Genomic DNA, 24,324 nt, shown 5'->3' with positions numbered 1-24,324 from the left:
TTTTCCAAGATATTGATCCGATCCGGAATGCATGTCCGTAAAACTTAGTGGTATTTTTTATTCTGTGAAACTCATTAATAAATAATCTTTGCTTATTTACTGGTAGCTCCCAACAAATAATAGGAAAGAAAGGGTAAAAATACACAGGTATCCTTTTCCACTTTTATAATAATGACATGTTTTCTTTTTCTATTTTAATAAATGCCAAATGCAGATGGGCTTAAAAAAAACAACTTTGAACATTCTGTACCAAAAGCTCGCTTTCAGAAATAAAATAGAGCATCGCGCTCGTAAAGCACAAACCTCTGCCAACACTAGGTTTCAAGGTCAAAGTCATGTTAGAAGTTGCTTTTCATAAGCAAAAATATAATACAAAATATAGATCAAAAGGGCTTTTCAATGTTAAAATCAAATATCCACTAAAACTGCAATACGGATCAGATGCAGATCAAACTTAGTCTATTCATTGAGAGTGCCAGTTTGCACCTCATTGTCACAAATGAGAGTAATTGGGGTGCTTTTGATGAAGATATAATACAAAATGTCGACTAAATGGGTTTTTCAATATTACATTCAAATGTCCTCAAAATCCACAATCCAGATCAGATCCGGATCAAACATTGTCGGATGATAGTGAGTGCCAGTTTGTACCTCACATTCAAATATGAGAGTGACTGAGGCACATTTGATTAAGATATAATGTAAAATATACATTAAATGGGGTTTTCAATGCTAAATTTAAATGGACACAAAATCTGAAATCTGGTTTAGATCTGGATCAAACTTTGTCAGTCGATAAAGGATACCATCCTATATAGTGTTGTCAGATATGATTTTAATAGTGTTATGAATTTTTGAAAATTAATTCAATCTCAAAGATGGGGTTATTTCCAGTTTTCCAAGATTTTTCCTAATTGCGTCTTGAAAATGACCTTGAAAATTTAATTAGTTCTTTCATCATGATATATGAAAAATTATGGGCTCCAAGCTGTTCACAAACAAACAGACAAACAGGGGTGAAAACATGACCTCCTCCAACTTTGTTGGTGGCGGTAACTACAAGAATCTAGTTGATTCTAAAAGGGCTGAGAGCTCTGAGAAACAGCTGCATTCATGACCATGTGCAGGTTAGATCACCACCTCTGACTCATTGCAGTAACAATAGCAGCAAATTGAGTCACATCCCCTACATGCACTGTGACAGGTTCAGATCCTGATCCACAGCATGTGACTGCATGCAGCAGTGCTGGAAAATAAAGAGAAAGTGCACTTCTGAAACTGTTTAAAAGATTTTTCAGTTACCATATCATTTTTTTAAATATTTATTGTTTTTGTTTTTAACTTGTTATTGTAACTTGTCACTGATATTCTGTCTTTCTGTTTTGTCTGTATTGTACCCATGTTGGCTACATTATCCAAGGACCACAATGGAAATAAGTGGTAGTTGCTTTGTTGTGTTATCCTTTTTTGTGACGGTATTGCATTTGTTTTGTTTTTTTTACAATGGCATTTTAATAACAAATCAAATCAATCAATCAATATGTTCATTAAGTTTAGTGCAGCAGATAACTGAAACAATCATGCAAATGGTGATAACAGCAACAAGTTTGGCAGAGATACGCCTTAGACAATCCTCTTTTGAAAAACCCGATTGGCCACTTGACTTTTCAATCGGTGGTCGGGTAGGGGTCAATTGAAGAATTTAAGTTTAATTTAAGTTAAAGTTGCTCCAATTTTGGTAAAACGTGGTGCAAATTACTGGTTGAGCTAATAGTTTACCAAAATTGGAGCAACTTTAATTTTTGACCTCTGTACAAAATGAAACTGAGCTTTGTCACCATTCTTGCTGTTTTTATCCCATAACTCCATAGATTTCAGTCACAGATAGTCCAAACTATACCTTTTTTTGTAGCAGGAGGTGGTAAAATCACAAGTCAGAATTTCAATACATCCACTTGCGAAATGATTCACAATATTAATACCAGCATTTTGGCATCAAAATTAAATCAATATTAATCCTATATCTTGAAAATAACCCCCCACCCCTTGAATGTAACAAAGTATGGTCTATTTTCAATTATCTGGCTATTCCGCTATGTGTAAAGTTTGTCCATGCTCTTCAAAAACTTTATAAACACAATTCTTTCACAGAGGTTTTATTTCAGTAACACTGTGTGAATAACTTAGGAGGAGGACATGCTCTTCAAAAACTTTAAAAACATAAACCATTGTCAAAGGTTTTATTTCAGTCACACTGTTAGCCTGAGATCTTGTTTTTGACTTGTCCATGACACTTGATTTACTACAACTTGCCATGCTGTGACTTGAAATTACATGTGTAATTGCATGATCACTGTAATAATATCAGTAATTATGTAGATTTTGTGACTTCTCTATAACAATTACTACCAAGTCAGGATCATTATAAACTTGAATGTTGTGTTCAATGCAGGGTTCATCAAAACTAATCATGAAGTCAAAACAATTATATTCTAATATTTCGAAAGATGTTACAATTACAGTATATATTGCAGTTTTCTTTTTTGCATGGGGTGGGGTTTTTTTTGTCATGGTAGACACCCACTTCCTATATGAAATATCTCCCAAATTACACAATGCACAATCTCTGAAATGGATGTAAGCATATTTGAAAAAAAATATATATATTTTCTACCATTACCACCTCCTGCTACTTTTTGGAATTTTTATGATCAGGCAAATAATGTGGAATATTTTTCAATATGATTGGAGCATCTTTTAATTTTGACCTCTGCGTAATTCTTCAGTTGACCCCTACCTGACCACCGATTGAAAATTCAAGTGGCCAATTGTTTTTTTCAAAAGAGGATTGTCTGAGGAGTATTTCTGCCAAATTTGATGCTTTTATCACCATTTGCAGGATTCCCCTCTAAATATTCTCTTATCCGCTGCACTAGTTACTTTGCAGAGCAGGTTGCTGAGTTTATAAGGAGCTGACTTCTGAATCCCGCTCATGCTACCTGTCTGTGTCCTTGGACAAAACTCTTAATCTACACTGTCTCAGTCCACCTGGCTGTAAATGGGTATTGGCCTTGGATGGGGAAGTAACCAGCATCGGACTGGTGTCCAGGCCAGAGGGAATCATACAACCCCTGGCAAAAATTCACCGGCCTCCGAGGATGTTCATTCAGTTGTTTAATTTTGTAGAAAAAAAAGCTCACAGACATAACACAAAACTAAAGTCATTTCAAATTGCAACTTTCTGGCTTTAAGAAACACTATAAGAAATCAGGAAAAAAAAATGTGGCAGTCAGTAACAGTTACTTTTTTAGACCAAGCAGAGGGAAAAAAATATGGACTCACTCAATTCTGAGGAATAAATTATGGAATCACCCTGTAAATTTTCATCCCCAAAACTAACACCTGCATCAAGACTACTACTACTTTTAAGATTAGGCTTAAAACTTTCCTTTTTGCTAAAGCTTATAGTTAGGGCTGGATCAGGTGACCCTAAACCATCCCTTAGTTATGCTGCTATAGACGTAGACTGCTGGGGGGTTCCCATGATGCACTGTTTCTTTCTCCTTTTGCTCTGTATGCACCACTCTGCATTTAATCATTAGTGATCGATCTCTGCTCCCCTCCACAGCATGTCTTTTTCCTGGTTCTCTCCCTCAGCCCCAACCAGTCCCAGCAGAAGACTGCCCCTCCCTGAGCCTGGTTCTGCTGGAGGTTTCTTCCTGTTAAAAGGGAGTTTTTCCTTCCCACTGTAGCCAAGTGCTTGCTCACAGGGGGTCGTTTTGACCGTTGGGGTTTTACATAATTATTGTATGGCCTTGCCTTACAATATAAAGCGCCTTGGGGCAACTGTTTGTTGTGATTTGGCGCTATATAAAAAAATTGATTGATTGATTGATTGATCAAATCAGATCTGCTCGTTAGTCTGCATCTAAAAAGGAGTGTTCACACCTTGGAGAGCTGTTGCACCAAGTGGACTGACATGAATCATGGCTCCAACACGAGAGATGTCAATTGAAACAAAGGAGAGGATTATCAAACTCTTAAAAGAGGGTAAATCATCATGCAATGTTGCAAAAGATGTTGGTTGTTCACAGTCAGCTGTGTCTAAACTCTGAACCAAATACAAACAACATGGGAAGGTTGTTAAAGGCAAACATACTGGTAGACCAAGGAAGACATCAAAGCGTCAAGACAGAAAACTTAAAGCAATATGTCTCAAAAATCAAAAATGCACAACAAAACAAATGAGGAACGAATGGGAGGAAACTGGAGTCAACATCTGTGACCGAACTGTAAGAAACCGCCTAAAGGAAATGGGATTTACATACAGAAAAGCTAAACGAAAACCATCATTAACACCTAAACAGAAAAAAAAAAAAGTTACAATGGGCTAAGGAAAAGCAATCGTGGACTGTGGATGACTGGATGAAAGTCAAATTCAGTGATGAATCTTGAATCTGCATTGGGCAAGGTGATGATGCTGGAACTTTTGTTTGGTGCCGTTCCAATGAGATTTATAAAGATGACTGCCTGAAGAGAACATGTAAATTTCCACAGTCATTGATGATATGGGGCTGCATGTCAGGTAAAGGCACTGGGGAGATGGCTGTCATTACATCATCAATAAATGCACACGTTTACGTTGATATTCTGGACACTTTTCTTATCCCATCAATTGAAAGGATGTTTGGGGATGATTAAATCATTTTTCAAGATGATAATGCATCTTGCCGTAGAGCAAAAACTGTGAAAACATTCCTTGCAAAAAGACACATAGGGTCAATGTCATGGCCTGCAAATATTGTCCGGATCTTAATCCGATTGAAAATCTTTGGTGGAAGTTGAAGAAAATGGTCCATGACAAGGCTCCAACCTGCAAAGCTGATCTGGCAACAGCAATCAGAGAAAGTTGGAGCCAGATTGATGAAGAGTACTGTTTGTCACTCATTAAGTCCATGCCTCAGAGACTGCAAGCTGTTATAAAAGCCAGAGGTGGTGCAATAAAATACTAGTGATGTGTTGGAGCGTTCTTTTGTTTTTCATGATTCCATAATTTTTTCCTCAGAATTGAGTGATTCCATATTTTTTTCCCTCTGCTTGGTCTAAAAAAGTAACCGTTACTGACTGCCACAATTTTTTTCCTGATTTCTTATAGTGTTTCTTAAAGCCAGAAAGTTGCCATTTGAAATGACTTTAGTTTTGTGTCATGTCTGTGATCTGCTTTTTTTCTAAAAAATTAAACAACTGAATGAACATCCTCCGAGGCTGGTGATTCCATAATTTTTGCCAGGGGTTGTATTGTAGATTCTCACCTGCTTGATGCTTTGGAATCCAGAGATAAGCACTGGCACCAACTGGCCTCATGGCCTATATAGGACTTACTTTTCTCTGTTAAGTAACAGTACACACTTTGGAGTGCACATGTGTGACTGAGTTAGTGTCAGTTGTTAAACTCACCCCCAGGGAAACACTCTGAGAAAAAGTCAGCCTCACATACAGAAATACACTCAACAAAAATATAAACGCAACACTTTTGGTTGTGCTTCCATTTTGTATGAGATGAACTCAAAGATCTAAAACTTTTTCCACATACACAATATCACCATTTCCCTCAAATATTGTTCACAAACCAGTCTAAATCTGTGATAGTGAGCACTTCTCCTTTGCTGAGATAATCCATCCCACCTCACAGGTGTGCCATACCAAGATGCTGATTAGACACCATGATTAGTGCACAGGTGTGCCTTAGACTGTCCACAATAAAAGGCCACTCTGAAAGGTGCAGTTTTATCACACAGCACAATGCCACAGATGTCGCAAGATTTGAGGGAGCGTGCAGTTGGCATGCTGACAGCAGGAATGTCAACCAGAACTGTTGCTCGTATATTGAATGTTCATTTCTCTACCATAAGCCGTCTCCAAAGGTGTTTCAGAGAATTTGGCAGTACATCCAACCAGCCTCACAACCGCAGACCACGTGTAACCACACCAGCCCAGGACCTCCACATCCAGCATGTTCACCTTCAAGATCGTCTGAGACCAGCCACTCGGACAGCTGCTGAAACAACCGGTTTGCATAACCAAAGAATTTCTGCACAAACTGTCAGAAACCGTCTCAGGGAAGCTCATCTGCATGCTGGTCGTCCTCATCGGGGTCTCGACCTGACTCCAGTTCGTCATCATAACCGACTTGAGTGGGCAAATGCTCACATTCACTGGTGTTTGGCACGTTGGAGAGGTGTTCTCTTCATGGATTGAATCCCGGTTCACACTGTTCAGGGCAGATGGCAGACAGCATGTGTGGCGTCGTGTGGGTGAGCGGTTTTCTGATGTCAATGTTGTGGATCGAGTGGCCCATGGTGAAAATGTCCCAGTTCATGCATGGCCGGCATACTCACCGGACATGTCACCCATTGAGCATGTTTGGGATGCTCTGGACCGGCGTATACAACAGCGTGTACTAGTTCCTGCCAATATCCAGCAACTTCGCACAGCCATTGAAGATGAGTGGACCAACATTCCACAGGCCACAATTGACAACCTGATCAACTCTATGCGAAGGAGATGTGTAGCACTGCATGAGGCAAATGGTGGTCACACCAGATACTGACTGGTATCCCCCCCCCAATAAAACAAAACTGCACCTTTCAGAGTGGCCTTTTATTGTGGGCAGTCTTAGTGCACACCTGTGCACTAATCATGGTGTCTAATCAGCATCTTGATATGGCACACCTGTGAGGTGGGATGGATTATCTCAGCAAAGGAGAAGTGCTCACTATCACAGATTTAGACTGGTTTGTGAACAATATTTGAGGGAAATGGTGATATTGTGTATGTTGAAAAAGTTTTAGATCTTTGAGTTCATCTCATACAAAATGAGAGCAAAACCAAAAGTGTTGCGTTTATATTTTTGTTGAGTGTATAAGTGTAACATATTCTCCATTGTGACTAAAATACTAAATGCCTTTAGATTCACCGTGCAGCATACACAAAATAGACATGTAGCACGGTGTATCCACCAGGGGGCAGATTAGTGCTGATTCATCTCTAACTGCGATCAAAGTTTCGTCAAGGCTGCACATTAGTTCTTGAACATTGTTTGGACTTGAGATTTTACATTGTATTTGTAATTGGCTTTGGATGTTGCTATCCATCTTCAGATGTCCATCTTTTTTTCTGCTGTGGTGAGTAATTTGAAAAGGTTGGGATTGTTTTTTTGTTCAGCTTTGCCCATCAGTCACGGAGTTCAGAAAAAGACGTGAGACTTGACCTTTAGCAATGGCGAACCTGTTCCCTCGTGTCCCCTCTCATTTAGTTTTTCTCTTCTGAAAGCACTGATGTTCTTCTACTTTTCTTTTCACTGCACTTCTCCTCATCTGAGTATTTTTACTTTGCCGCAAAATACTCAGCAGACAGTGAGTGGAGATGTTAAAGGTTACAAGAAGTGGAGAGAGACTGAAGTGGGTTAGTTTTTATCAGAGTTGTGGTTGTTACAGTTAAACTTAGTGAAGTCAGGCCACCTGTTTAATGGCGTTCATTGATTTGCTCAAAGACACTTCAAAATTCAGCCAGAATCACCAACAACCCTTTAGTTAGTGAAGCACCCACTCCAACAAGTGAACTCTAGTCACACATAACATCTTAACATCTTAGTTTTCTGGTAGGCTCAGGAAGCCCCTTCAAGTGTGTGACATACTTCCAGAGATGATTCAGTACAAGCTCTTTCCTTCTGGCCACTTAGCTTGCCTACTACTGACTTACATGTATCCATTATGATTGTTTGCTTGGACCCACCCTCTGTGAATTCTCCATGCTGATGCAGAAGCATCTACTTGGTGAAGATGAGCTCAGTGTGAGTTTTAGTCTTCTGTCTTGTGTCATTAGACACTGTGATGAAGCAACCGTTTTTGGTGTCATTTTGATTCCACAATCACAACCTGAATCTTATCTTAACCTTAAGACCATGAAAAGGTCATTTTGATTTAGATTCCTGACAGCAGCAGAAGAACTAAGTCCTATTTTGGCCCAGAGGTCCATTGGTTTCGGTGCTCATCTTCGAATTCCATAACATCAGGTCCGGGTGCAGGTTACTTCCCCAGCTGAGGCGGGTAGGCGTTTACAGCTGGATGGACTAAGATAATGTAGATTAGTTGTCTTGTCCAAGGACACAGCCAGGAATGTCAGTTTTCGTGTGGGGATAGTCCTGCGTCTCTGAGAAAGAATCAGTATTTGATGCATCTGAATGAGAAAGTTGGTCTGTCTGTTGGTTTCAATTCATAAGCGTATTGTGATAGAAATGTGAATTTGTAAATCTTTCCAGTCCTGGTGCTGCTCTAAGAGCAGTTTACTCATTGTGCTAACAATATGCAGAGCTGGGTTTGAATTCCACTGCTGCAGCCTGTCTTTATCCTTGCAGAAGAAACTTCATCTGCATTGTGCCATTCCATTCTGATGTAAATGGCTGTGGAAGTAACCTGTAATAAGGTGGCGCCCTGTTCAGGGGAAGTTGTAGACTCTCGTAGCACCACCAGCAGTGGACCTCAGTACTTCTCTTTCCTTCTCTGGTGCAACTGGTCTTACAGTATGGCTGTGAGACCTGAATGCTAACCAGTATGCCATGGGAATGACTGGATGTCTTTGGTACTCTAGAGAATTTTGGAGAATGGCTTTGTGTCAAGTGAATGGTTACTTAGAGAGATCTAGATGAGTTGTACCAACTACTTGAATTGTGAGGGAACATCACTGTCGATGACCCAGCACACAGATGCCTCAGCAACAGGACAAGGCCAAATATCACCTGACTGTAGTAAGTAGAGGGTTACTCTCCAGACGGTGGACCAGTGGTCTACCAGGGTGGCTGCCAGTCTGTACCCAAGATGGTTCCATTGTGTGGTGGATGGAATAACACAGGAAATTATTTCATGGCCAGTAAGGCTTTTCATTATTTGGTTTCACTTTAGATCTAGAATTTTGGACCTTTGTAAAATTTAATGGTTGTCAGCCTCTCTCTTTGTTGAAAGGTGCAAACTACAGTGATGGAATATGTGGAACAATATGCAAAAAGCTTGAATCTCTCTGGGACTTTATGGGTAAGAAACTGTAGGGCCAAGCATCAGTTCTTGATTTGCAAAACAAAGCCTTGATGTTTGCACAGCGTTAATACATTATCACAGCTCTACCTGTTGGAATGTCACTGGCTTCAGTGTTGCCATGGTGACAGGTTGCTTTATCATACACTCGTTTATCCTCTGGTAACCCAATGACAGCTGAATTTGAACTTTTTATCAATGAAATGAGGAAAGTTGGAGTACCTGAAGGCGGATTCTCCTGCGGAGGACGGATTGTTGCGCTCTGGAGGGAGGAAGTAACTTGGTTGTGGCTCCTCCTTATCACATAAGCTGCAGATGTTCTTCATCTCGCCTCCCTGCTTCCACTCCTCCTCCTCCATGTCACAGCCCAGATGGGCTCAAATCTGAGTTGAAGGGATGAGTGCAGATTCTTGCCGAGTTACTGGAGGGTGAACCCGTCTGCTTCTATCAGTCAAAGCATTTATTCATTTCATCAACTGGCACTCACACACCTGACCAAATTAAGATGAATCTTTTGACAGTGTGCGTCTTAAAATTGTATCCCAGCAATTCTAAAATATTTATTATTACAAAGAGAGATGTTATTTGCGTTTTGTACCATCCTCTAGGGGTTGAGTTCAGATAAAAATGCCATGATAGGAACCAAGACCGTTTATCTGTTTGGAGTAACAACATCACAGATTTGCATTCAAAAGTGAAAACCAGCGGGTCCAGTTCATATTTTTACATGAGATATGATATCATACCACTTCGGCTCCATCCATCTGTGAAATGTTAAAGCTCAGAGATTACACTGCTGGTTTATGATGAAGCAGCCAGGACAAATGGGTGATCTATTAATAATAATAATAATAATAATAATAATAATAATAATAATAATTTATTTAAAAAGCTCTTTAAATGAAGAAAAAAGTACTGAACATAACTCCAGAACAACATTAAACAAAGATCCCCATGTCCCATAGTAAAAATAATTAAAATGACAAAACCAGCAAAATAAGGAAAAGAAGATAAAAGCCACAAAAATAATGAAAGTCTTAAAAGAGTCCATGGAAGATGCCTTTCAGATCACAACAAGCAGACTGTTCCACATGGTCGAAGCATGACAGAAAAAAGCTCTAAAACCTGATGACTTCTTCTTAACCTTTGGAACACACAGCAGGTACACATCCAGCAACGGTCCAAGGGTGCAAGGAGGCACATAAGGCTCAACAAGTTCAGCAAGATAGTTTGTTGTATGACTATTTATAACCTTATATGCCAGCAACAAAACTTTAAAATCTGCTCTTAGAGTCACAGGCAGCCAGTGGAGCAAAGCCAGGCCAGGTGTGACATGACTGAACCTCCTGGTTTACCTCAAAACTGGCAGCATTATTCCGTACCATCTGTAGACATGTCATACTCCTATGTGGAAATCCAGAAAATAAAACAATATAATAATCAATTCTGGAAGACACAAAGGCCTGAATCATGGAGGATGTCTTGGTTGTCTTTTAGGGCAACGGGGACATGGTGACACCCTTCATTGTGTAAAATGTTTGTATCAATCATAGATATTCCAAACTAGACCTTTCTGGACTCTTTCTGATCAGATAAATAATCTGGATTGGAGCATTTTTCAATGTTTACCTGTGTATGTCCACAGTACATTTGTATTGGCTGTGGTCTACTGAGGCTGGGTCATATGTGTTGTTTTAATTCCCTCAATTGCTCCTGACCTCCTACATGGCCCTGGATTAATACTTATTTTTGTGGTTCATATGAGCTCAGCTGGGGTTGAGGGTCTGTAGTCTGATTGTTTGTGCTCATCAGTCTGTGGGTGTGACACGTTTGTGTTTTTGTGCTTTATTGCTGTCTGCATGCTATCTGTGCAGGATTGTTTGCACAGGCTCAGGCGTGTGTGGGATAAAAGTACAAATGGCGTCATGAGAGAGGCATCGTGTCAGCAGACGGAGCGATACAGGACAGGCGGCGAGTACAGGGTGACAATTTATCTGTACCGCCACACACAGACATCCACACCTCTGGCTGTCTGCAGGCTGGCAGGACGAATCTGAGCAGCCAATCCTTTTTGCCTGTTTGTTTTTCAAAGGAAATGAGGAGAAATGAAGTGATGGATGGAGGACAAGAAGCTGAGACAGAATGTAAAAGAAAAGAAGCTGAACAGAATTGCAAAGGAAGGACAGAGAGAAGGAAATGAGTTGGTGTCGCCTGCAAATCAAGTGCCTCCTATTCCTGAGGGGAACCAGTGTCGGCTGCTGCCATCGCTGTCGTTGATGGCTTTTTATTTTGAAGAAAGTTGTCATCTCTGGTTTCTTCATTTGTCACTTTAGCAGCATCTAATGAGAGGCTCAGTTGTGGTGCTTAAGCTTGGCCTGTCATCCATTTGATATGAACACAAGGGTGCAGAATCACTGCCTGCATGTGGACCAAAACCTGTTTGACTGTTTTGGCACTGGAGTCTCCTGGGAGATGTTTGTATGATGGAGCAGAGGGCAATCATCTGCATGTTAAAAACAAAGCTGTGTGTGTATGCACAGATACATGAAGCCCATCACATGTGGTGGACCATCCATCCTTTGCAGCACAAAATGCATCGGCAGGTGTGAGAAGGGGTTTAATGGGGCTTTGGGCACCCCCAGGAATTTCAGTAGGCTAATCATAATCCCACTAGAAATGTCACGGCTTCCATCCAAGCCAGTTAAAAATGCAGAAAATCCCTTTGGTTTTTGGAAATGGTGTCATAATGTCATTTTTCTAGAAGGGTGTGCAGTATTTTTTACGATGCTGTCAAGCATGGCTGGGACCCCATCACCCTTTGGTCACACTAATTACAGGAGACAGAAGCCAAGTGACTAGATATCATTCATTTTCAAACAGAGTGAGTTTTCTCAATGGCAAGAGACAACAGTCACTGGCTGCCAGCTAGGCAGGGCCAAAATAGATGCAAAGTGTACTTAATGTAAATGCTGAACAACGCAACACAGAGACTGTCAATCCAAGTGAATGAATCATGAAGGCAGCATGATGTACATTGGTTGATTGTTGGTTATGTTTATAGGTACAGTTACACTTCTTTGTCATAAGTGTTTCATAACAAAATTTTAGGAATCACTGCAATTTTGTTGTATATATCCACAGATATATTAGTGTCTTAATTGATCATTTTTACTACCTAATATTGTAATGGCCCCCAAAAATCCGAATCAGTCAGGTTCTAGTTTACTCCGCTCACATATGTATCCGCTTCTATTTGTACCCAGAGGCCATAATTTTCTAATTATACCCCCTGAAGTCCAGCAGTTATGAAAACTGTATTTTTTTAATGCTTCTTTGCACTTCAGTGTGTTTAATGTCCAATTTAATAAATCGTGTACACAGTACTGCCCTGCAGCTGTCTTTGGACATATTGTTGTAATATTTTTATGTATTAAAAACTGCATAATGTATTGTTTATCAACTGGTGCCATTAAATGTTGCTAACAACAATCACTGCCTACACTGTGCAACAAATAGAGCAGTAAATTAAAACACTAATATAACTTCTGCACCATTAGTTCTCTTCTGTGAGGTCTCTTTGGTGGACCAGTATTTTTTTGAGCACTCTGCACTCCAAAGTCTTGGAGCTCTCCAGCTGAATTTCCAACTTGCTGTTACTATGTGGAAACTGGATTTACCTCAAGTGTGATGATATTCCCAGTTGGGATTTTCATATCTGAGGTAATTGGGATGCAGCAATAGTTCAGGATGTTTTTTTCATTATTCAGTTTATTTTGTATGCTAGTACGATTCAAATGGAATTGTTTCCTTGTCAACAACTCTATCCAAGGAAGAGAGCATGGTGAAACTGAGAGATAATGAATATTATTACTATGATCATTATTTTCATGAGTATTACTAATATTAATAATAATAATAATAATAATAATAAATAATAATTATTATTAATATTATATAAGATGCATCAGAATCCAAAATGAAATGCATTTTAATAGATATTGAATATTTGAGTTCTGAGCAACTAAAACCAACAAAGTTTGAGTTTTTGAGTTTTGTTATTTGACTGAAGCCTGCTTAGATTAATGAGCTCCGCTGAGTTGGCCCCATCCTGTGTCGTCGTCTGCACATTAATTATTTTGTCTGCGATGGAACCTGCATGTCTCTGGAACAGCCAGTGAATCCACGGTTCAGTCCCCACTCACAGCGATTGAACATCAGCTGGTTGTTTTTGTCTGAACTTTCAGAATTGACATTAATGACGTTCTGTAAATGTTTCAGGTTCAGTTCTGCATCTGCACAGTTTCCTAGTGATGATTTCCCAAAAAATTGTGACACTGTTGTGTCACATTTGTGGGGTTGTGGTTATGATTTGGTTCTATATAAAACAACTTATATAATTGAACTAAAACCACCACAGTAGCAGATCTGTAGTCTCTTTAGAGCTCACTTGATTTTAATGATAACCAGAAAATATATATTTGATGGAGTTTGGATGCTGATGTAGGTCAGGTAAATTAAGAATAAAATTAGATTGTTTAAATTTCATTGCTTTGTTTGTACTTCTGATTTCATTTTTATAAATAATAAAAAACTTGTAGGTAATTCCAAATTTTAACGAAATTGAAAATTTAAGAATTTTAACATATTTTTGTTGACCTCTACTGGCTGACATGCAGAACCTTTGTGGCCTGCCAGGGGGCCACAGCCCACACTTTGGGAATCCATGGCCTATGTATTATCCCTTAAATATTTCTGCCACCTACTAGACGGTGCTAACCTTCATGCCAGATAATAACGTAGGCTAGCAGCTGTGTGTGGAAACCTGATCCAACTACTTTACCAAATATGGGACAAAATGGACAAGACAACAGGAAAATAAATCGGGAATTAAATGTCATTTTGAATGTGTGAATGGGAGATCGTTGCAAAATTTGTCGGACTCGAGGCCAACATGAAACTCTTCTCTTAAATGTTTGAACACCTTTGAAACACTCATTTGGAACTTTGTTCATAAGCCTGCATGAAAAGAAAGACATCTGGCACCTGCTGGACAATTTAGGAATGTACATCCATATCAAATTATGAATTAAATATTTAAAGACTCACAGTCAGTGCACCGTCTGTCCGTGCACTAGTAGACAAATTGCTTGTTTGCAATTCAAATGTTTTATTTTCAACTCTCGTCTAAAGATTTCAACAGAGTAATCTCCAAAAATATATTGAAGTCCAAACATTTATGAACTTCTACATAATACATGAAATCAGCACAGTAATTACATCCCAGTCGGTTCTGTTCAGGATGGATCTCTGGTCCTATAAAATGTGAATGTGATGTTCAGTTTCCTCTATGTTTGCTTTAGATGTTATTGCGATAACCTCATTAACAGACACACCATCACCACAAGAGGCCGCTGCTTCTCACTTTACAAGTTAAACAGACCAGCAAAGCAACCAGCATAACACAGGTGACCTGTGGGTAAAACAAATAACCGTTATGTGCTGAATAGTAATTTATATTCAGACTGATCCTTAACTATTTGGACAGGTGACACCACAGTTTGGTTCTGTAGAACACTATAATGGAGCTGAAAAAAAAAAACAAAGTGTGCTTGCAGAGTCAACTGTTTGCTTTAAAGCTGTATGGCCTTTGGGGATTTTTAAAAGATTTAACTCAGTTTTGTTTGACACCATTGTAACTTTGTTACTTAGCATTTAAATAAGCATTTCATAATATTATGTTCCCGATATAGTCAAAACTCATGCCACCTCAAAACAATTTACAGTTTTGACCCCTGATTGGTAGAAATTCAAGCAGTCAGATGCCATGACCTACATTTTGTAGCGACGTCATAGATTATGTGGGGGCTTCTGCTGAGCTGTGCGAGAATGCTAGGAAGGACACAGCGACAGCCAGTCAGAGCAAAGAAAGGCAGCGTGATGTCAGCTAGATGCTCGCTCAAACAAAGTAAACCAAGATGGTGGAAAACCCTCCAAAACAGCTTATTTCTCTATGAATATAATCTGTTTCTCATATATTTTGTAAACATTATCAAGAAATAAACAGTCCTAAATCTAAAATCGCTGTTTTTGAAACCAAATAAAACCTCTGAAGATATCTTACAGACATGTCAGCGCATACATTCTAGGAACAAGTGGGTCAGGTTAAAGGTTCCATTCATCTGCATGATGGGGCTAAATAGAAGGGAAACACAGTATTTGTTATGGAATTCACCCCAATATAAATATGCTCTCTTCATTAAAATGAGCTGCAAGTTTGCAACATGTTACAAAAATAAAGCAACATTATAATGCTTGGATTTTGGTAGAAGCTAAGTTTTGTCATTGTGAAATTTGAAAGGCCGTACAGCTTTAAATTAAGGGGTTTCGAGAAAATACTACTCAGAGAGGGATTTTCATAAGACATGCCAAATTTAGGCTGGTGTCTTGGTGGCTTCCCTCACCTGTGTCCTTCATTTACAGTCACTCATTTTTGAGAGCTATCAGCAACTGTGTTGAACTGTGTTCAGAAGCAAAACTGTATCTCTGTCCAAATACTTATGAGCCCAACTGCAATCACAGGTGTACATCTTCTGCTCTTGACTGTAAAGCCCTTGACAGTATTTTCAGCTCAGCACTGAGAGATAACAACAAGCGTGGTGAGGCGGAATCTTGCTTTAAAACGACTGATTTGAGGGATGATGTGACCGACTTTCATCCTGGAAAAAAGTGCTGGAATTTGACAGCTGCTAAAAATCAATCGACGATGCTGAGAAGTAAAACCCGCCGGTGCCACCAGGTGAGAGCGAGAGCTTGAAGATAATCAAATCTGTCTGCAGATGTCCTCTCACGGCTCTGTTGTCCAACCCAACTGGCATCAAGTGAGCTGCGATTCCTTGCAGCATCAACACCATGATGTGTTCGATCCCTTTGAAGCCAGCGTGAGACAAGGTGGTCGCCTCTGCTTGTGTTCCTGGAGGTGTCGGGGGAGCGGGCGACGCCACAGCAGACAGAAGAGTGACAGCCAACCGAAAACACGTTCAATCCCCGAGACCCTCTGCTCACAAACATCTGGGCCACTTTTAAAGGTCCCGTTGGAGGGAGGGGCCTGTTTAGACAGCAAGAGGAGGCGGGGCATCCAGAGAAGGATGAAGGATCAGCAGGAAGAGAAAGAAGGAGCAGTTCGGCTTGTGATTATTTTCAAATCACACGTCTCCCACTCTGACTGCACCTTCTCCCATTGTTTAATTTGTTTGTGTGCTTTTGTTGAACTGACGTCATCCCCCTGCTGAGTTTTTTTCGGTCCACTGGATCTGCTCGAAATATTCCTCACAGATATGATTGATCAGCATAAATATGTCTGAATGATGGTTTTCATCCTGAGATATGAATGAAAATGTAAAGTGATAAAAAAAAAAAAACAACAACAACAACAAAAAGCCACATTTCAGTAGGTTTAAGAAGTTAGTCAGGGTCTGAGAGCATCTCCACATCCACCACACCACGGAGCTGTCCTGGGTCCTGAATCCAGGAAGGCAAACACCCAGATCAGACTGTCTGTATGCCTGTCTTACAGTTTTTATTTATTTATTTTTATCTAATACTCCTGAACTTGGCGGCACGGTGGCTCAGTGGTTAGCACTGGTGCTTTACACCAAGAAGACACACAGACCAACAGAGACAGGTGGGGCCAAAAACACTGCGTCTTTGGTGGCAGTAAAAACAAACAGGTTTTGTAATGTGTTTTTGTCCTGAGGGGCCGGTCACACCCACTCTCTAAAAAGAGGGGTGTAGCTTGACTTTGCTTTGCGTCATACTCAGACGCCACTCATTATTGTCATTGGGAGTGTTGGCCCGGTGGGGGGGCACGACAAAGTTGAATAACACAAATGATTATTTGTAGATTATTAGTATCTGCCATGCTGAGATTATATTTGCTGTATTGGGAGAAATTAAAAGTCTAATGTCCACTTCTGGAACTGACATTTCTGCCATTTTCATTTTCCATCTGTGTGGCTGCAGATATTCAGAGTGACTCAGTCAGAATGTAATTTTGCTTAATTCCAGTGTTTAAATAAATAGGCTGCTGCTATGAAACCACCTGATAAATTCTGTTTTGTTTAGTTTCTTTTTGTGCTGTGATGATTTCAGGTGGGCCAAAGGGGGCAGTGTGATCCCGGATATAACAGGCGACACCTACGAGGTGCTTGTGGATCACTCGTTCTTCACCGAACCTGTTTCCTGTGAGGTCACCAACGCGCTGGGTCACACAAACATCAGCAGGAACGTGGACGTGTACTGTGAGTATCCCCTGACCCCTGACCCTTGACCACCAATATGTGTGGCTCTGCAGCTCCAACACAAACTGAGGGTTTTTATTTATTTGTTTTTTTAAATCAGGCTTTTTTGATGGATGACATTTTCTCACAAAAGAAAAGAAGTCAACAGGAAGAAATTTGACAAAAAATGAAGGAGAAAAAATGGTTTTACTTGCAGCCACTAATGATCCCTGACATGTTGTTATCTCCCAGCTGGAGGTGATATCAGCAGTAAATCTGACATGGTGTGAATGCAGGATTAACAGGAAAAGGTACAACATAGCTGACAGCAAAACCACAACTGCAGCCTGACTGCAGCTCTGCTTGGAAACATTCAGCAACTCTAATCAGACCTGATTCACATCCTCCACCGGGAGCCTGAAATAACCCGTAAGGGGCTGCTCAGTGTTATGTCTGCATACAACCAGTAGGAGGCAGTAAATGGAAATTCTCAAAATGTACATGAGTTTAGTTTATTGAAGAATCAGAATCAGAATAGCCATTATTTGCCATGTATCCACAAGAATACAAGGAATTTGACTGTACGCTCTCTGTATGAACGTGCGAATATCCACTAAACACTGAATAATGCACTGTAAAAATGTACAAATAAATCTGCAAATAGAAAAAAATAAATAGAAAAAATGTGCAGAAAAAAATGTGTGCAAAGGAGAAGCAGACAAACAGACTGAAGTTGTACATGAGGTGTGTATGTTTTTTTTTTTTTTGTCAGGTTAAGTTCAGTGTGAGGGACTATGGAAAGAAACTGTTCCTGTGTCTGGTTGTTCTGACGCACAGAGGTCTGTAACACCGACCAGAGGGGAGGAGTTTAAACAGTGTGTCCAGGCTGTGAGGGGTTTGCGGAGATGTTACCAGCTCTCTTCCTGTTCCTGGACCGCTTCCTGGTCCTGAACTGGTGTTACAGTTTTATGAGCTGGTTTAAGTACAACACATTATGTCATTAAAATGTTTGCATCATAACATTCATGAGTAAGTATGATTTTCACACACTGGTTTGTCACAGTTACAGGCTGGGAGTTTCCAGAATGCATATCTGAAAGTGAAAGTGGGGCTTTATAGCCACATTCAAAACCAAGAAACAAGAAATAAAGGAAAATATTAATTGCATGTGTGAACAAGTTAATATGTACTACTGAATAATTCAACAAAAACTGCCCTGCAATATGAAAGTAATTATTCTACAATTGGGTACTCTGGATCTTTTTGAATATCAAGATAATCCAAGTCTACACAGCCTTCATATCAAGAAGCACCAAAACAACAAGCTGGGGTGGTGGTGAGGATGGACCCAGGAACTGCAACAGGAGAGTCTGAAAAATAAGGTGCTAAGACTGTCTGGGTGCTCAATTTCCAAAGGTTTGCCTCTCTGTAGGGTCTTCTTTTGGCTGCTCCATTAGGTGGCACCACAGCAGATAAATTGTTTCCATCTCACCCTGTCCTCTGTATCTTCATCTGTCACACCAACCACTTGCATGTCCTCCCTCAGCATATCCATAGACCTCCTCTTTGGCCTCCCTCTTCTCCTCCTTTCTGGTGGCTCCATCCTCAGCATCCTTCTCCCTATATACCCTGGGCACCTCCTCTACACATGTCCAAACCCTCTCAGTCTCACCTTTCTGACTTTGTCTACAAACCCTCCCATCTGAGCTGTCCCTGTGATATCTTCATTCCTAATCCTGTCCATCCTCACCACTCCCAGAGAGAATCACAAGTCCAGCTCTACCTCCTGTCTTTTTGTTAGTGCCACCGTCTCTAAGCCATATAACATAGCTGGTCTCACTACTGTCTTGTAAACTTTCTCCTTCACTCTTGCAGCTATTCTTTGGTCACAAATCTCTCCTCCCATCTTTCTCCACCCACTCCACCCTGCCTGTACTCTTTTCTTCACCTCTCTACCACACTCTCCATTACTTTGGACAGTTGACCCCAAGTATTTTAACTCATCTACTTTCACCACTTATACTCCTTGTAACCACCCTATTCCACTGGGCTTCCTCTCGTTCACACACATGTACTCAGTCTTGCTCCTACTGACTTTCATTCCCATTCTCTCCAGGGCATGTCCTGCATTACTCTCACATACTTCTGTGCCACTCCAGACTTCCTCATACAATACCACAACTCTTTTATTGTCATCCTGTCAAAAGCTTTCTCTAAATCCACAAACACACAATGGAAGACCTTCTGGCCTTCACTATACTTCTTCATCAATACTCTCAGAGTAAACATTGCATCTGTAGTGCTGTTTCTCAACATGAAACCATACTGCTCACAGATCTTCACCTATTTTCTAAGCCTAGCACTACTCCTCTTTCCCATAAGTTCATGCTGTGGCTGATCAACTTCTTAAAAACAGGAACCAGCACACTTCGTCTCAACTCCTCAGGCATCCTCTCACTTTTCAATCTTTTATTAAACAATCTGGTTAGACACTCCACTGCCAACTATTCTAGACATTTCTATGTCTCCACTAGAATGTCATCAAGGACCAACTGCCTTTCCACGCTTCATCCTCTTCATAGCTGCCCTTACTTCATCCTTGCTAATCTCCTGCACTTCCCGATTTTCTCTCTCCAAATCATCCAGCCTTTTCTCTCTCATTTTCTTCATTCATTAGCTCCTCAAAATATTCCCTCCAACTTCTCAACGCACTCTCCTCACTTGTTAGCACATTACCATCTGCATTTTTACCACCCTAACCTGTTGCACATCCGTGGGGTGATTATTCTTATTCTAGCAAGTTCAGGAATGTGAGTACACAGATATGGGTGCGTAAGGAAGTCAGAAAGAGTGGCTAAAGCCAGTAAGTTGCCATAAAATGGAAGATCTACTACCAAGGCTTGTACATGGAGTAGTGCCTTGTCTCAATTTCAGTTTCAATTTTCAATTTATTTTCATTTATATAGCGCCAAATCACAACAGAGTTGCCTCAAGGTGATTCACACAGGTAAAGTCTAACCTTACTAACCCCCAGAGCAACAGTGGTAAGGAAAAACTCCCTCTGAGGAAGAAACCTCAAGCAGACCAGACTGAAAGGGGTGACCCTCTGCTTGGGCCATGCTACAGACATAAATTACAGAACAATTCACAGAACAAATCACGGACGAATACACAAGGAATGTTGTTAGTGTACAGGACAGGAGGATCGCCAACACTAATACAACTCCCATCTCTGGATCGAGCTGCACCTTAAACAGAGACAAAAAAAAACAGAATCAGGCATCAGAAAGACAAGAAATATGAGGTCTGTGATAAAACTAACCGGCAGTTTTATTTAAAAAAAAAAAAACTATATGGATTTGAATCACATGCGATTACACCAGACATGCTTGAATCCTCGTGCGCATGCGTGAGTTTTTTCATGCGTGTCGGTGACGTCATTCGCTTGTGGGCAGGCCTTGAGTGAGGAGTGCTCCACCCCGCCCGTCGGAATCTCTTTGTCTGAGAAGCCGCTGGAGACGGCAGGCGTTGCTTTATCAAAATTTTTTCAGGACTTGTGAGGGATATCCGAGTGGACACTATTCGAGAAATTCAACTGGTTTTCGGTGAAAAGTTTAACGGCTGATGAGAGGTTGTGGAGTTTTTTTTTCGCTTTAAGGACAGCCCACAAAGCGAATCAGCGCGACGCAGTCGGAGGTGGCGTCCGTCTGGCTGTTTCGAGCTGAAAACATCCTAATTTAAGGCTCTGTTCACCCAGGTCCTCGTCAGAGAACAGAGAAGTTTCAGAAGAAGCCGGCATCAGGAGTTTACCCGGACATTCCACTGTTAAAAGGAGATTTTGTAATGAAAGAACGTGCGGACAAATTTGCCGAGTCGGATCCGTGACGATGTGGCAAATCCGTCTGTGCCGGACAAATTTGCCGAGTCGGATCCGTGACGATGTGGCAAATCCGTCTGTGCCGCGACATGAAAAACACCTCCGTGTTGAAAACCATTTGTAAAATTCAGGCGGCTTTTGATGACTTTCAGCAAGTGAGTATCTGAGAAATTGTTTAACAGCTCCAACTTGTCCGTTAAGGTTTCCAACAGAGGTGTTTTTCCTGTCGGCACCCTCCGGTCGTGTCCGGCCCGACATGCGAATCTGCCCGCACGTTCTTTCATTACAAAATCTCCTTTAACAGTGGAATGTCCGAATAAACTGCTGATCCAGAGCTCTTCTGAAAGTTCTCTGTTGTCTGACGACTTACTGGGTGAACAGAGCCTGAAATGTGGAAGTTTTCAGCTTGAAACAGCGAGACGACGCCGCCTTGGAGCGCAGATCGCCATCAGGCGCCGTGGGCCATCCTTAAAGCGACACTTACACACCAAAATCTCTCATCAGCCGTTAAAATTTTCACCGAAAACCAGCTGAATTTATCGAATGGTGTCCACTCAGTTGTGCCTTACAGTTTTTGAAAAAATTTTTATCAAACAAAGCAGCAGTCTCTGAGCCATTCCTAAACAATGAAAAAATCGACGAGAGGGTGGGCCACTCATCACTCAAAGACTGCCCACAGGCGAATGATGTAACCGACAGGCGTGAAAAAACTCTCGCATGCCCACGAGGGTTCAAGCATGTCTGATGTAATCACACGTGATTCAAATCCATATGGTTTTTGAAAAAAATAATAAGGTCGGATACGTTTATCACAGCCCTCGTACTGTATAATTTGCCAGCATTAATCAACAAGAAAAACAAAAGAAATACTAAGGTGATCGCTGGCCACTAGCCCTAAGCTTCACTCTGCCCTGGGATCACTCGGAGACACCTCTGAGTTAACCCCTCCGACCCACGTGAGCTCAGCTGCCCAGAGCATGGACATCCATGACAGATGGATCAGACTGTCCAAAAACCTCTTCAACAGCAGCTAAGTGACCCAGTTGACGGTGCCACAAAATGGGTTTGTTGTCTATGGATACAAAGTGGCTAATTTTAAGCCTTTGGCTCCTTTCCTTAAACATATTCATGTTTAATATTTTTTCTTAATAATTGGCTTCAAAATTCATCACTAAATTCCAATCAGATTTATTTACTTAAAGTTTTAAGCTTTATCTCTATTTCTTCCAACATCTCATGAGTGAGTAAGAAAATTGCTTCCATGAATGAACATATTTTCAATCACTGTATAGAAAATGCCAGTAAAATGTTCATTTCTTGTATAAATTGTAAATAAATTACAAATATTTTCTGCTGTGGCTTATTTTCTGTTCAGAAGGAAACTCTTGGTCAACCTTATCATGGAATTCAGACTTCAGATTAGAGACTGATTAAATTAAATAGAGATGGATTAATTCATTTGAGACTGATGAATTAATGTTTAAATTATAGTACCTATGCTATATAAAATTAATAATAGTTGGTGCCCCAGATTAATACTTAAATAATAAGTATTAAAACCTAAATTAATTATTTTGGTGACCCGTTATATTGGGCCCAGTCCAATCGAATTTAATTAGGGAGTTTAATTACTTATTCACTGTAAATCCCTACATGTTAATGGTTCCCTGTTGCAAGGCCTGAATATCTGTAAAGCAAAATGTCTCCAATAAATAAATAAAAGGTTACATATTAATGCTTCCCTGGTGTGAGCCGATCGCGTTTTATTCCATAAATAAATGCTACATTTTTGGTGCTCCGCGTGAGTGCCAATCAGTAAATAAATTATTATTATCTACATAAAATGTTACACAGAGAATGGCCCAAAAACATGAGAAACAATCACAAGCAAAGTGTCCAAAATGACAGTCAAAATTGAAATGATCACAAGCAAACAAGGCTCGGCAACAAGAGGTCATACACTGGAAACCACTGGAAATGAGGGCGAGAAAGAGGGCAAACGCACACAACATTCAGGTGAAGCACGGGAGGAAGACGGGTACAAACACACAGAGAAGGTAATCACCCAGATAGAAAACAGGTGAGGGTACCCACAAACTGGAAACAGCTGGAGAAGGGACATAGTAAGAAAGTTAACCAAAAGGCACAAGGAAACTGTGAGTACAAAAATAAGACAGGAAATGCACCAAAGACACTGGAAGTAATAAAATTCAACAAGTAGTTGAGTGGGCTGGACGTAGGTTATAAATTACATTCATAAAGGAACAAAAGTGTTATAATCGAGACAAGAGGGAACAGAGGACAAGGACAGACACAGACATGAAAACCCACAGGGAACTCCATATAATAACACCAGGAACAGTCACAAGGGGGCAGCAGTGGATACAGGCAGACACACGGAGAGCATGACAATATCAAGTTTCAAACATGTTCAATTCGCCATACTACGGTTTAATTAGACGCTTTGATGGTTGGAGTGTGACATACAGAAGAAAAAAACATCTTATGGAGGCTGATTAATGGCACATGATGAGGCATGTCAAAGGTCCAAAGGCCACAGGCAGGTTTGAGACCTCGACACATATTTGGATGAGTCATATCTGTGGAAGGGTTTTTGTCTCTCAGCTGAGCTCCAATGAAGTAAATACCATCACAATCCATAAAAGTGAAAGAAATGAAATACTGAAGGTACTTTTTAAAATTTTCACCTGTTTTCATGCATAACAAGAGTTTGAACATTTAAAAAACAGCACATCTTCATATCTGCTTCATGGTTATGTGAGCAGTGTGTAAAGTCTTCAACGTGACAAAAGCTTCATTACAAAGTCACAGAGATTTTAAACGTTTCAGGGCCACACATCTGTCAGATACTCAACACTCTTCACAGATTCAAATGTTGCCTTTTCAGATTTGCATGCTGGGATTTCTCACAGCTGTAATGAGTGAAAGGATCTGAATCTGAAGATCCACTGACTTGGATTCAGACGTTTGAATGTTATTTTTAAATGTTCAGACTTTAATGTTCTCATCTCACATCAAAGTTTTCACGACAGCCTTTCAAAAGTCACATTTGGTTTTCATG

The 24,324-nt window shown here is 40.4% G+C and overlaps 1 protein-coding gene across 1 annotated transcript in view; it reads left to right on the top strand.

Annotated features, from left to right (window-relative positions):
* kirrel3a (kirre like nephrin family adhesion molecule 3a) overlaps positions 1–24,324 on the top strand; it is a 657,736-nt gene that overhangs the window by 559,909 nt on the left and 73,503 nt on the right. Inside the window, exon 7 of the mRNA XM_034177743.1 lies at positions 17,238–17,386. Coding sequence (XP_034033634.1) covers positions 17,238–17,386 — 149 coding nt within the window. The remainder of the gene's footprint in view (positions 1–17,237; positions 17,387–24,324) is intronic.

This window comes from Thalassophryne amazonica, chromosome 9, assembly GCF_902500255.1.
Source record: "Thalassophryne amazonica chromosome 9, fThaAma1.1, whole genome shotgun sequence".
NCBI classification, from domain to species: domain Eukaryota; kingdom Metazoa; phylum Chordata; class Actinopteri; order Batrachoidiformes; family Batrachoididae; genus Thalassophryne; species Thalassophryne amazonica.
This window is presented reverse-complemented; position numbering and strand designations above follow the sequence as displayed.